Source organism: Corvus cornix, chromosome 26 (assembly GCF_000738735.6).
Source record: "Corvus cornix cornix isolate S_Up_H32 chromosome 26, ASM73873v5, whole genome shotgun sequence".
Lineage (NCBI taxonomy): Eukaryota > Metazoa > Chordata > Aves > Passeriformes > Corvidae > Corvus > Corvus cornix.
The window spans coordinates 3373236-3387084 of NC_046354.1; the positions used below are offsets into that span (position 1 = coordinate 3373236).

Genomic DNA, 13849 nt, shown 5'->3' on the forward strand with positions numbered 1-13849 from the left:
CTTTGAGGTGTTCTGATCCCGTTGATGTTGTCTGACAGTGAGCAGAGGGTGACACGTTTTCTGCCATCCCAAAACACTTAATTGGCACATCCTTTCCCATGCGAGGGCACTGGCAGGCGGGGGGGAATGTGCTCTACCGCAATTTTTTCTGCACAAGTTCCTTTTGGTGACATTTTTACTCCAAGCTCAGAGCTTTGTGCCTGTCAGAAGGGAACAGCGCAGATGGACACGTTGGGCTCCAGACACGATGCTCCATTGCTGTTGGCTGACTGACATGTCCCGTGGGATTCTGCAGCTTGTTAAATCATCTCACAAAGGAGAAGGGGGAGGGAAAGCCTGGTGCGAGGTTGCCAGCTGTAGCCAGCTCAGTGCTGCAGCATCAGCTGCTTGGTGGTTTTGATCAGGAATTTGCGGCTGCCCAGGCAGTTTCCTTCTATTTCTCTGGAAGTACTCAATGGAGGGAATGCCAAGGGAAAGTCTGGCACCTTTCTAAGGAATTGTGCTTCAGTGGAACCCGGCGGCAGCCTGCACCATCTACACATGTCCTGCTGATTTTCTCTGCATCTTATTTATTTTTTTAGTCTTGTATTTTCTTCCACTTAGTGCATCTTCTCCAGTGCTGTAGGAGCAGAGCTGAGCTGCAAATGGAGAGTGGGGAACATTTACCTGAGCAGTGCTCTGGTTCTGGTTTGCAGTTCCAGGATATTGGTTTATGACATTCATAATGCTGCTCAGTTCATTCAATTTCTGCAGGAAAGTTTTGGTTCCTTTTGCTCCTATTCCTCAAAACCCCACATAGTCAGATGCAAAAGAAGAGAATGGGCCACAAAATCAGTGTTTGATAAACCTCAGTGAGAGGTTTGTCAGCATTTGGCAAATGTTGTCAAATCTCTGTCCTCTTTTAGGGGTCACTTTCCCACCTTGAATGAGCCCAGCAGCTCCAGGGCTTCATGCCAAACCCTCCCATCTCCATGCTGGGGCTGCTTTCCTGGTTTCCTTGCTCTTCCCCTGCCATCGTACTGCCTTTGGACAGGGTGTGGACAGGGGGATGCTCCTACTGCTGCCCACATCAGACCCCAGAGTTCCTGGACCCCTCCCAAAGACACTGCTTGGCTTTCTCTAACTTGATGGCAGACCCTTTGTGCACTTCTCCCAGCAAAGCTTGTTAGGCTCTGGCCCTGAGGTCAGAGCCAGCGTTGGAGCCTGTGTTGTGTGGGGCTGCTCCTGCTCCGTGGCCTGTCATCAGCTGGGAATGCGCCTTAATGGGAGGGGGTTGCAGAGTGCCTGTAATGCTTTTAAGAATAAAGGGCAGCATATGCACTCAAACCAGACCTATATTTTTCCTATCCTGCAGCTCTTTATTTGCCCCTGCTCAGAGGGATTCTCTGATGTAGCACACACTGCATGCCTGACCCAGCCTTTCTGTCCCCACTGCCACCCCCCACCATACATTAAGTTTAAATAAATGCATTTTCACTGCCAGGAGCCATCCATAAGGCTAGGGCTGGCCTCTTCCTAGTGGGGGATTTTAGCTAGGATGGACACATTTCTATTGGTGATGCCAACCCCGTCTGGTTCCTTTCTAGTGTGAGCTGCAAGCCCAGGAGTTAAATGTGCGGTTGTCATGGGTCTATGCCAACCCAAAACAGCCTCCCCTGGAAATAAGGAGTGGGAGATGGCAGACTGGATCTGAGGGAAGCAGATGAGCTCACCTTCTGCTTCTCAGTTCCTGAACTGATCCTTCACAGGCTGCTATTGCTTTACAAACCCATGCAGGTTTCTTGCTCCTGGCCACCCACTGCACCTGAGGAGCAAAAGGCTGTGCTCCTTTCCATGGAAGAGGGGATCATTTGGCCATCAGAGGATTGGTTGCGGCACATTGTTGCTCCACTGGTGGAAATGCTGGTTTCTCACAGCGCCCTGTTGACCTTACACCGGCTGAAATGTCTGCAGGTGTTGGGCAATGAAGCTGGAGCTGTTGGCAATTATTGTTGAGAGCTGTTGCTTCACTCAGAATGAGCTGGTGGCTTGAGGTCTGGCTCTGTGCAGGGGACCAGGCATGGCTCTGACTGCTGTGGTGTGTCAGTCAAAGTGGACTGAACCTGAAGATTTTCACTGGAATCCCTGATAAATGGTTCTGTTGGGAGCGGATCTGATTATGGAGCCCAAGCTTGTCAGCTCTTGTGCTGGCTGTGGTGTTGTGCAGTGTCAGCTGGGTCACTTCTATGTGTCCTGCCTTTATTATGGTCCCTGCTTTTCCCTGTCCCTTCTGGCACCTTGTACTTGAGTTTGTGACCCTTTGACTTTGAGGAAAATCTCCCCACTTTTCTTACAGCACATAAAAATCTGGGCCAAGAAGTTGATGAGTGCAGAAGTGGAAGCTCATGGCTTTGGCTTCCTCTGCAGCCACTCCAATAGCTGGAGTCTGACCAGCTGCTCTCCTTGGGCTTTCCCAAAACCTGCCAAGAGGGGCTGAGAGTCCCTTTCCCCAGCAATACTCTGCTTTAATCTTCTCCAGCCTTGCATTGGCCATTTGTTTATAGAAGCTGTTGCAGTGTCTGGTGGTTGGGGTGTGCAGGAAGCGGGGTCCCCGCTCTGTTGGGAGTCCCACCATGCCAAGCCCTTCCTGCTGGCGAGGTGGCTGCAGCAGTGCCTTCCTCACACTTGAGAAAAACATAAGCTGCTTTCTAACCCTGAGGCCTTGCCCAAAGCCTTTGGGTTGTTTGTGTTCCCTGTGTAAGCAGGAAATACCAAGCGAGGGTCGTATTTGGCTGCGGGAATCCAGTGGTTGTATGGATGTGGATAGCTGGGATGCGTGACTGACCTGCTGTGGTGGCCTCTGGGCAATGGACTCGAGGGAATCCACCTCCAGCCCTCACTGCCCTCCTGACACTTTGTCTCTAAGGCTTTGAGCAAAGTACACAAACATTTGGGGCTTTAAACTTCCTGGTGACTTTGGGCCAAGCCACTCGTGTTTGCTGGTGTCTCATCGTGCTTTTTGTCTTTGGTGTTGGGTGTGTAAATACACAGGGCACAACGGCCTCTGCTCTGCACAAGCACCCTGAGCTCTCCTGGTGCTTCCTTAGTCCATGTTAGTGAGACCAGAAACTGGCCCCAAAGGTTCATTGTTTGAGCTGAAAACACCAAGTTGTTCTCTAGGCTTGGCTCTGCTTTAGCTCCCTGCCTGGGGTGGTTTTGCGAGCAAAGTAACTGCAGTTGGGAAGAAGGAAATGGAAAAGCAAGAGGACGAATATGGTCCTGTTTAAAGGAACTTTGGGGTTCCACTGTGACCTAAAGCATGTGCTTTATTCAGCAGTTCTCACAAGCAGGAAGCTTTATTTAAGGCCTACAGCACTTGCTGAATCATGGAGCAAGATAAAACTTGAGTTTTATAGTTTAAATGGAGCAGATTTTGCTATTTTCAGAGCTTTTCTGATGTCCTCAACGTTCAGTCTTAATTGTCTTAAGCAGATGCCATCAGGAGCATCTTCAGATGCTGCTCTGGTGCAGCAAAGGGCAGCTGAGACCTGGGTAATCCTTTGAGAACAGAGATCACAAGGTGACAGCAACCCGCCCCCCCCCCCCCCCCCATCTTTGATGTGAAGGGGTTTGGGGGAATTGGGAGAGAAAAGAAATCAAAAAGAAATCAAAATGCAGCAGTGGTCAAATTGGCTCCAGACCTTTACTGAAGACTTGTATTTACAGCATTCTCCTGCCTGTGCTGGGATTGGGGTTTCTGTTTAATCAGAAACAGCCCAAAGGCACAGAGAGTTCTGGGCTTTGTGCTCTGCTTTTCTCAGCACCCTGTTTCCATACCTCAGGAGAATTGTAGGGCCCCTCTGGCAGAGCTGAAGAGGAAGAGGAGGGAAGGGAGTGATGTACTTTGCTGCAGTCCCCACATCTAAATATAAATAGTTCTCCTCTTGGATCCTTCCAGTCTGATCTTCTGGGTGATTTGACCTTTCTGTGATAAAAGCTTTCTTTATTTGCAGGAATAAAAAGGCAAAGGGGAGGAGAGGACACAGCAGATGGTTTTTTTAAAATATCTTCAGATCCTGGCAGTTGGTTTCTGTAGCACCCAGCGCTCACTGCTAGACCAGCTCCCTCCTGGGCTCCAGCTTTTCTCCTCCTCTGAGCTGCTTGAACAAACTTTGCATTTTACTCTAAAGCATTGCCCTGGAGATTTCTAAGGAAGTGTTTTATCATGGGGACACCACGCTCCGATGGGGACGGATGTCCCAGGCTCTGGTCCCCAGCCCTGCCCACTGCACCACTGACCCTGGTTTTCCTTGTTTCATAACTTCAGCTGAAAGAAACATTTGTGTTAATTGCTGCTGGTTTTTCATGTGTTCACCCTCAAGCAGTTTGAGCTCAGTTTCCAAACACGGCTCAGTTTAATGTGTAAAACCACGGGACTCTGGCACTGCCCAGGTTACAGCCCAGCCAAAGGCAGCACAGGTGCAACGTTAGAACTGCTCTAGACTGCACACAAGGCTTTCTGGCGCTAGTTCTAACCATTAATTGCCACTTTAAATCCAGCAATAAATTATTTGGGCAACCACACCGCAAGAGCCCACTGCCAGGAACAAACCAGAGCTGAGCACTACTCAGTCCCCTTCATGCTCCAGGACTGCAGAGCTGAATCGGGCAGGGCACTCCTGCACACACTCTGAGTGGGGGGTTTTGGTGTCTCACTGACCTTCTGGATGTAGTTTAAGCCATCATCCTGTGAACAATGTTGTCAGTGCTGGAGGTGCACTGCATGTGTGTATTGATCTGCCGTTTGCTCCTGGAGCACAGGATGGTGAGTGGTGTGCAGGATGCCTCAGGATAAGCCTCTGATCCTTTGCAAATTGGATTTTGTGGCTCACTTGCCCGTTCTCTTGGATAAAGTTTCCCCTTAGCTGCCTCTCCTCTAGCAGAGCTCAGGTCTGTCTCAGGACTGCAAAGCTTTTTATAATGCTCTGCAGATCAGGAGTCACTTGGAAGGGACAGGGACAGGCTTTCCATTTCCCACTGAAACATGCTGCAGAGTGAGAGCCTGCTGCTTCATTCCCGTTTGGAGTTCCACTCGGTCTGCATGAGATTCCCGTTGGTTTGGTTTGGTGCCTTTCCTGCTGTGTGGCACTGAAGTGCTCCTGGTTAGCAGCCCCCCAGTGATGACTGCTGTTTTAGAAAGCCTCTGGGCCACATGAGTCGTTGTGATTTCATGCTGGGGAGGAAATGGATTGCTCAGAAAAGGCCAGCTTCAAACAGAGCCACAGCTGGCTGATTTTAAACCAGTTCAGCTGAGGATCAGAGGGTGCTGTTAAATTTTACCTCCAGAGGAGATCATCCAGGAAAATGCACCGTGTTTTGTACCCACCAGCACAAGTGGGATTGTCAGGGCTTGTAATGAGCCTCGTGTAACTCCTAAAAGGATGGAGTGTAAAACAGGCCAGCACACACAGATGATGGGTTGGTTGTACTGTTGGAACCCTGGGTTCTGAGAATTTCAGCCTTTCAGTGCTGAGAGGCAGTGATCCTCAGAAACACACTATATTTGATCCAAAACCCTGGGAAAAGTTTCCTAAATTGTGTGATGGCACTGAGGTTGTTGCTGTGCAATTAAAAGTTATATCAGTGGGTGAAATACGTAGAAATGTAGAAAATTAGGTTTAGGAGATATAGGTAATAATAGGTTACAATATGGAGGATTTGGGGTGTGGATTTATGTCTTCTTTCTTCTCTTTCTTCTCAAATCTGAATGTTCTGTCATTGGGTCAGAAGTTCTGCACTGCAGAACATGAAAAGTTAGTAATTGGATTGTAAGTAAAAACATATTATTGGTTAGTTTAGACTTTAAAAAGCTTGGAAAATTAAAACTCATGGCCATTTTCCACCTTTCCAACAAAGAGGCACACTGCAGCTGTATTACTGATAAGATACAATAAACAACTAAGTCTGAACAAGAATACTCGATCTCCTGTGTCTCAATTCAAACTCTGAGTAAAAGAACTCAGATGTAGAGATGTAGAGAAAGATATAGAGAAAAAGAAGAAAAAGCAATATTGTACTGGAGAGAGCCATCATCAGGAAAGGTGAACAGTTCCAGTTTGCTTATAAGCATGTACTGGTTCGAGTTTCATGCCCATTCTGGGAGAGGGTGGTGGCCCTGGTGAGGGACAGCAGGCAGCACACTCCTTTCACAGCGAGCTCAGGAGCAGCACTGGCCTCTTACTTGTGCCATTCTGTGCTGCTGTGAATGGGACACCCTCCAGGGTTTGGGGAAGAGTAATCCTTGCCAGGGTTAGTACTTAAATCTGTGCTGCTTGGTTTTTGAGCAAGGGAGGGAAGTTAACACTCCCAGAAGTGCTGGGAGACCACCTACTCTTTGGTACAGACTGCCAGCAGCTGACAGATGGAAGTGATTTTGGGACAGTGAGAAGTCACAGTGGAATCACAGTGGTGACCAAGAGCAGACTCTGTATCCCACAGTCTTTGACTTACACCCACCCCTTGTGACTCTTGCTGTGGAGCAGGACAGTTTCCCAGAGCCATCAGAATTCTTCTGTGGAGTGTGAATTAACAGTGGGTCGATGGTTTGCTGTCTCATGTGGTTCAGTCTAAAGACACATGTTCCTCTGAAGATGCTTTTTGGCAAGCCTGTGTATGGCTGAAGGATATGTGGCAGTGGGAGCTCTGGTTGGAAAGCAGGAGGTGAAGCAGAGGAGTGATTCCATGTGCTGATGTGTGCTGACACGTTGACCCCTCCTCTTGACGCCGTGCCCTGCACTCCGTGTGACTGCCCCTAACCACAGCTGTCAGATACCACCTTGGTGTGAGAGCTCTGCTGACCCTGCCCCTTGCCCTGTCCCTGTTTGCTGTTTGCCTAAGTGCTCCCTGTCCATTTTTTGTCTTGCAGCATCTGGAGAGGGCCCAATGTGAACTGCGTTGACAGCACTGGATACACCCCGCTGCACCACGCTGCTCTGAATGGCCATAAGTGAGTGCTGTTCCCATGCCTTGGGTCACAGGGGGTGGATGCTTTGTGCTTCCCTGGCCACGGCTGTGTGGTTCAGTCACCAGCCAAGGCCCTGGTGCAGCACTACTCCATCTTCAGGGGAAGTGGAGAATGTCAGTGCTTTGGCTGCTGCACAGCGTGATCTTGCATCTCGAAACACTGATGTTTCCAACCACTCTTTTATTCCTAAGCAATTTGGATAAGCTGTAACGCTGTGTGAAAGGGGCTCCCCCAGTGACAATCCCTGTGGTCTGTCTGGAGTCCAAGGTGGTCTGGGCCTGCACCACTTAGTAATTCCCTTGTGTGCATATCACGTTTTTAAGTAACTTCAGTGTGGTAGATCTTGTTGCTGCCTGAGATATTAAGAAATGGAATAGAGTTAAGATCTTTATTCACCTTGGTTGTGCTGGTGCAATTCACTTTGCAGCAGAGGCTTGTGGCTGACTTCAGCCCCTGTTTATCTCCATTAGCATGGCAGTAACGTGAATCTTTCCTGAGCTCAGCTCAGCAATATTTATTTCTTTTTTTTTTATTTCCTTTGGCAGCATTTAATAGGAACACTTAAAAATCACATTTCAAGAGGATGTCTGAAACATTGCTGTTCAGATTAACTTCTTGTTCAGTACTTGCTGCAGAATGTGAGCTGTGAAACAAGGACTGAATGTCTCACTGGAGTTCTTGTCTCTTCCAGGGATGTTGTGGAAGTTCTGCTGAGGAACGACGCGCTCACCAATGTGGCAGATTGTAAGGGCTGTTACCCCCTGCACTTGGCAGCCTGGAAGGGAGATGCTGACATAGTGAAGCTCCTGATCCACCAGGGCCCTTCGCACACCAAAGTGAATGAGCAGGTCTGCCTGATTTTCTCTAATGTGTCATTGAATCACTTCCCTGGCATGGAGAGATACTCCTTCAGCTGACTCCTGACCCTTCCCAAACCAGTAGCAATGGTTGTAAGGTCCTACTTGCTGGTGGGATAAGAGGGGCACTGCCTAAAGCAATACATTCAGTTCTGAGTTAGTGGTAGGATGAAAAGGTATTTAAGTTTTAGAGAGAGGCACATAAATATGAGAACTGCTCAACACTTAGGAAGTGGTCTCCTGCTTCTGGGCTTCTAAAACTAACCCACAGTTTTCCTTTCAGCTGCTGGATAGCTGAGCAGGTTTCTAGTTCTGCAGAGGATCCATTGGCTCCCTCCTTTGGGAACTAATCCAGGCAGCTTTGTTCAGTCTCTTTGGCTGTGCTCTCTTAGCTGCTCTCCTGGCTTGTCTCTGGCACTTGCTCCAGTTCACTAATTTGTAAGTTCTAAGATAATTTTAACACTACTTGCCCCCAGATAAATCCCTAGCTTAATCTTAAAGAATTATTTTCACAATCAGGCAAGAAAAAAATGCCTCTTGGATTTGTTCCTTTTGTCAAGCTGACGGTTTTGGTCTGGAGTGCAGAGGGAGTGAGGGATACGACACAGCTGTGTCCACTGCAGAGGGCTGGCTCCTGTGCCCCATGGACATCTGAGGTATCTTAGAGTTCCAGGGAACATCTGAAATGCTACTGCTGGAAGACCCGAATATTCCTGTTGTTTCAGAGTTTTGTTTAAGGAACTGGTTTCATGAGCGAGGCCAGCTGAGCAGTGTCACTGAGCCGTCCCTCCCTGGGTGAGCCTGGCAGACACAAAGTGACAGGTCCAAATCAGGTGGCTAAAGCAGCAAGGGGCTGTGGTCGTCCTGTCCCTTAGGCAGGAACATCTGATGTCCCTGTGAATCAGCTCCCAAACCACTCAGGTGTTCTTTCAGGAGGAAAGGAGTAAACCAAAATAGGTTTGCCTACCTTAGTGCCACCAGGCTAAACCTCAGCATGTATCCCAAAGGTAATTCCCAGGTAGGTCAGACACCCCTGGCCTGAGTTCAGCTCACGGTCAAGGTGAGCAGCTGGGGAGTCCATGCTGTTGATTTGCTCCATGGTAGTTTTTAAGAAGCTGGGGAGCAAACTCCTTTCAGAGCCAGGTTTAGGAGTCCCAGTCCTTCTTTGTGGGGACCCAAGTGCCACACTGAAGTTTCCCAGGACGGGCGACTCACTGCACTAGGCTGCCCCAGGGATAAATGCTGCTAAAACATCACGGAGTGAAAAATCTGGTTGTAGTGCAATTCTGTCTCACTCCTCCTTTGAGCAGGAATAACGAGGAGTGTGTGTTCTGATGACTCTGGTGATAATTTTCCGGTTTGGGGCTGTGGTTAATCAGGTCTCCAGGCACAGCTGCAGGCACTCAGTCTGGTGACATAGGCTTGAGTGTAGGTAACCCTTTTCAATCAATCTGACAAGAATTGAGTGAGGGCCCTGAGTGTGAATGTTCTGCTCTGAGTAGGGCAGCTAGAGGGGACATCTTTGCAAAGACCCAAAGCTTAGTATGATCCTTCCAGGTAATGTTTCATTAACGTCTGTTTAGTAGGAACCCTGTTAAATGAGAGAAGTCAGCTGAGGAGCCTGTGCTTGGAGCCTGGTCCAGGTTACAGCAATCCCAGCTGGAATGGCTTTTGCTGGCCATGGCTCTGACTGGAACAAGATGCTGTGTCCTGGCGTTCCACCCCTTGGAGTCACCCATTGCTTTGTTGCTGTATCTCACCCATTTCATTATCACATTTTTTTTCTTTTTCCTCTTCCTTTTTGTAGAATGCTCTTGAGATCAAAGAACTCAAAAAGTACGGCCCCTTTGACCCATATATCAATGCCAAGGTGTGTACTTTGCTGTCAGCATTTCACTGCATCATCACTCCAAGCTGCACTCGCGTGTTTCCAGGTGCAATAATACCTGTTCACTTCGCAGCTGCTTGGGGAAAAGGAAAATGGGACCATTTATTTACTGTGGGTTTCTCTCTTCAAAGCAGTTATAGAAACATAATTAAAGGGAAGCTTTTCCTTACTTTCCTGGGGGCTCCTTCCTTGCTTAGCCTTGTAGGACACGCAGTGATGGTCAGTTTGCTTGATTGAGCTGGATGACTTCCCAAAGGTAATGTTACTTCAATTAAATGTTTTAGGTTTTGTTTCATGTGCTGATGTTGCTGATAAATGCAAAGAGAAGGAATTTTTTTTCCCCTGCTTAACCATGGTTGCATTTTCTCTGTGGGCTGTTTGGAGTGAATTTTGATGCCTTTTCTCCTATCAAATGCATAATGCTGTGTGTGTTGTTTGAATGGACAGTTAATTCCTGTGGTGGTGGTGGGAAGAAGGGAGGACAGTGGCATTCCTGCCTCCCTTCCCAAGTCCTCCATGTCGTGCTTATTACATCAGTCTCTCTTTTGATGTTCAGTCCGTGGTGTCGTCTGACCCTTCAGCCCTGGTCTCCTGTTCCTGTTTTCTGACCTGTTCTGCTCCTCTCTTGTTTTCAGTTGCTCTTGAGCTACAAAAGACACAACATCAGTTCATGCAATGTGCTGAGACAGCTGTTGAAGAAGCAGATCAAATTCTTGGTGGTGGTTTCTCAGACACCATTTTTCAGTTTTATTTCTAGTCAAGCTGCAAGCCAGGGATGACAAACAATCTGCTGCTCGGTCCTGAGACACCTGTGCCATGAGCCACCATGCCACAGCTGCTTCCAGCCAGTTACTTTGGATCCAGCCATCCATGGCTGATTCCTGTCTCTCAGAGTTTCCATCTGCTTGATCTGCAGGACCTTAGAAACACACAGCTAGAGCTCCTGTGCTTGCTGGGAGTTAGGCATGGTTTTGCAGAGTTCTGTTTCAGGGTCACCAGTGCCCACTCTGAGCACAAATGCGATCCTGTGAAGCTCATCCAAATCGAGGATTTTTACAAAAATCTGGATGGGAATTTTATGCCTTTATGTTTTCTGTGGAAACATCATAATTGAGCAGTTCAGTTGCCTGCAAGGAGCTTCCTAAAACATTGTCAATAACCAAGTAAAATTTTACACCCTCTAGTATTGGGATGTTGAATGAAGAAGGAATGTAAAGTGGGAATATCCTGGGAGTTCCCTTTCTTGTGGATTTTTGTTTAAAGAGTCCTCTAATTTGGGTTTTATACTGTGGAGAAGTGCATTATTTAAAGCCTCAGTTCAGTGTTCACAATGGCTGAGGTGCTCTCTAGAGCAAGACAAAATTTTGGGAACCTGTGCTTTGGTTTTAAGGAGAGAGAGATAATTTATACACAGTTGTTGGGTTCATCACAAGTTCTAACCAGCTTTGCACCAGTTCCTGGCCAGGTGTGATGAAGAGCATGGGGAATTGTATCTGTCACACAAACTCTGGTGTTTTCTCAGGGGCACTGGAGCAGTCAAGCAGCAGGTTGTCTATTGACATAGGGCAGGACTGTGTTGGACACTCAGACACTGACAAAAATCCTACAAAGGAAGTAGGTTGAGTGGGACTGAAGGGCCATGTAGCTGCTTTCCCTTACCCTGGGGCAGGATCAAGTCTCCTTACACCATTCCTGACCAGGGTTTTCCCACCAACTTCTCAAAAACCTCAGAGAGGGACAGCTCTGTGGCCTTTCTTCGGCAGTTTATTCAACCCTTCAGATCTTTGTGGGTCAGAAAACTTTCCCTTGTTTAAACCAAGTCTCCCTTGGCTCAGTCGGAGCCATCTCACGGTGTGTTGGGAGCGGGGGGTGCGGGATGGACACAGAGCCTGAAGGGGCTATGGATTCTCCACTTGAGCATGGGGTGAGGAACAGCAGGGCTGTGTGTGGTGAGTGGTATCACATTACCAGGGCTTGAAACCTATGCTGGAGCCCATAAGAAAGCAGAGCCATCCCTGCTCATGTCCTGTTTGTGCTCTGCAGACAGGCATTGCTCCCAACTCCTCTCTCCCGGCTGAGAGCTGGGGGGATGCAAGGATTCCTGCAGGAATGCAGTCCCCAGCCCTCCTGAGTGCTCTGTTTTTCTAAGTAGTTCTGAAATTTGAAGCCATGTGCCTTCTGGCTGCTGGAATGGAATTTTCCTTTTCCATCTCTAATACATCTGTAGGTCTGAGCACTCCTGCTCACTGCTCTGGTTTGTGCCTGGAGAGGTGACGTGGGAAGGGAGCAAACTCCCATGCCTGGAAGAACTGTAGTATTTTGGGCTGCTCAAAACTCTCCCAAAATGGAGGCAATAAAGATTCAAGTGGTAGTGGGAGTTTCCACTGCACAGTCTGGAATTGGGAGAGACTTGCTGTGATGATTCAGGGCAGTTTTACTGCCTGGTGATCTCTGCTGCAGGAGGAAAGTCTGGGGATTTTGCCTCGAGCATCAGAGCCCCAGTCTGCTTAGGGAAAATTGGACTGAATTGCAGGCAAGATGAGGGAAGTCTCCAACAATTACGCTTTTAAAGGATGTTGTGTTCCCATTTCTGAGCCCTCAGGCAGGTGTTTGGAGCTGCTGCATGCTTTAAAACCCCCTGAGGGATACATAGCCTGTGCTAGGGAGAAAGGAGAGGGGGGCAGTCCTAGCCAGGGAAATCCCCAGTAGCCAGAGCTGGCATGGCATGAGCAGCGTGTGCCCCCACAGCTCTGGGGCAGGGACCCACTGCTCAGAGGGGCTGGGGTCATCCAGTCTTTCCACAAAGCCTGGCAGTGAAGATCCCTCATGCTGTGGGCCAGGCTGAAAGCCTGGGGCCAGCTGTCGTGGGCTCCCTGATCCCTGCACTCCCAACCCTGTCAAACGGGAATAATGGGATTTGCCAACCCTGTAAATGCCCCAGAGCAGCAGTGTGAGCTGACGGGCAGGTGTGAGCTCTGACGTTCTCTATTCTGTCCCCTCTCACTCCGTTTGTATATTTTTTGTGCAGACTTCTGTATCCTGCAGTACCCTCTGTCCACGTGTATGTGCCTCCCCCCAGGATAGAGCCTGTTTGACTTGGACTTTCTGTGCTGGCAGTGATGCTTTGCCCCCGTTTGCCCCCTCTCCCTGCATGTGCCTGATCCTGCCTCCTTCACTTTGCTTCTGTACAAACTGCAGCTGCCGGAGCCTCACCCAGCTCCCACTTCCCTTGTGCTTTGCCCGTGGCTGAGAAGTGATGCAAAAGCCAGATGCAAACAAGTGGGGGGGGTTGACAGGACTCCTGTGAGCCTGAGAGCAACTGAACACCTCCACAGGATCCGAGTGCTCGTGCAGCCACGCGGGTTTGTGACACGGTGCAAAATGCTGAGCAGTGTCCCAAGGCGTGCGTGTGCTCTCACAGCAGGCAGGCAGGAATCAAATTCCCTTCTGCAGTGGTGCTGCTGCCTCCAGCAGGACAAAAACATTCTGTTTATTTTAATGGAAGTGTTGTTAAAATGGCAAATTCAACTGCGATTCTTTCAGTTGAAGTGTGTAACTGTTTGTATTAAACTTTTTTTAGGATCAAATTGTCAGGTAGTTGTTTCTAAAGTGCTTAAACCAGAATCCCTCTGTGGATGACACACAGTAGTAAAACTAGAAACTTGAGAGGAATTTAATTTGAGGAAAGGCTCTGTTAGATCTGGCCATGTTCCTATTTTGCACCTACATATGTGGAGTGTTGGACTGCTCACCTTTGGGCTTTGCATTGCTGGTTCTTAGCCTAGCTGCTGGTGCATGCACTGGTTTGGGTCTGGCTTCCAGCTGGGATGCTCCCTTGTCACTGAGACATTGCTTCCCTCAGCTGACCTGAGCCCTGGCTTGTTCCTGCAGTGGTGGAATTGCACGGCTCTCTGGGTCACAAACTGCATGGGACTGGGTGCACCCTTTCTCTAAACAGCCAGAATTGCAGAGATGGAATGACCCTTATAACCAGGATAAGTAGGATTTTAAACAATTGAAGTTTAAATCTAATGATGATGAAGCTCCAGCAAATAGAATTCACACAACAGGTTGCCTGCCTTATATTCAGCCTTTTATTTT

At 48.6% G+C, this 13849-nt stretch overlaps 1 protein-coding gene across 2 annotated transcripts in view; it reads left to right on the top strand.

The window, feature by feature from the left end:
* ANKS1A (ankyrin repeat and sterile alpha motif domain containing 1A) overlaps nt 1-13849 on the top strand; it is a 78478-nt gene that overhangs the window by 11388 nt on the left and 53241 nt on the right. Inside the window, exons 3-5 of one of the 2 annotated variants that reach the window (XM_039565108.1) lie at nt 6905-6985; nt 7695-7851; nt 9668-9730. In XM_039565108.1, coding sequence (XP_039421042.1) covers nt 6905-6985; nt 7695-7851; nt 9668-9730 — 301 coding nt within the window. The other variant, XM_010404395.4, reaches the window with a different exon arrangement.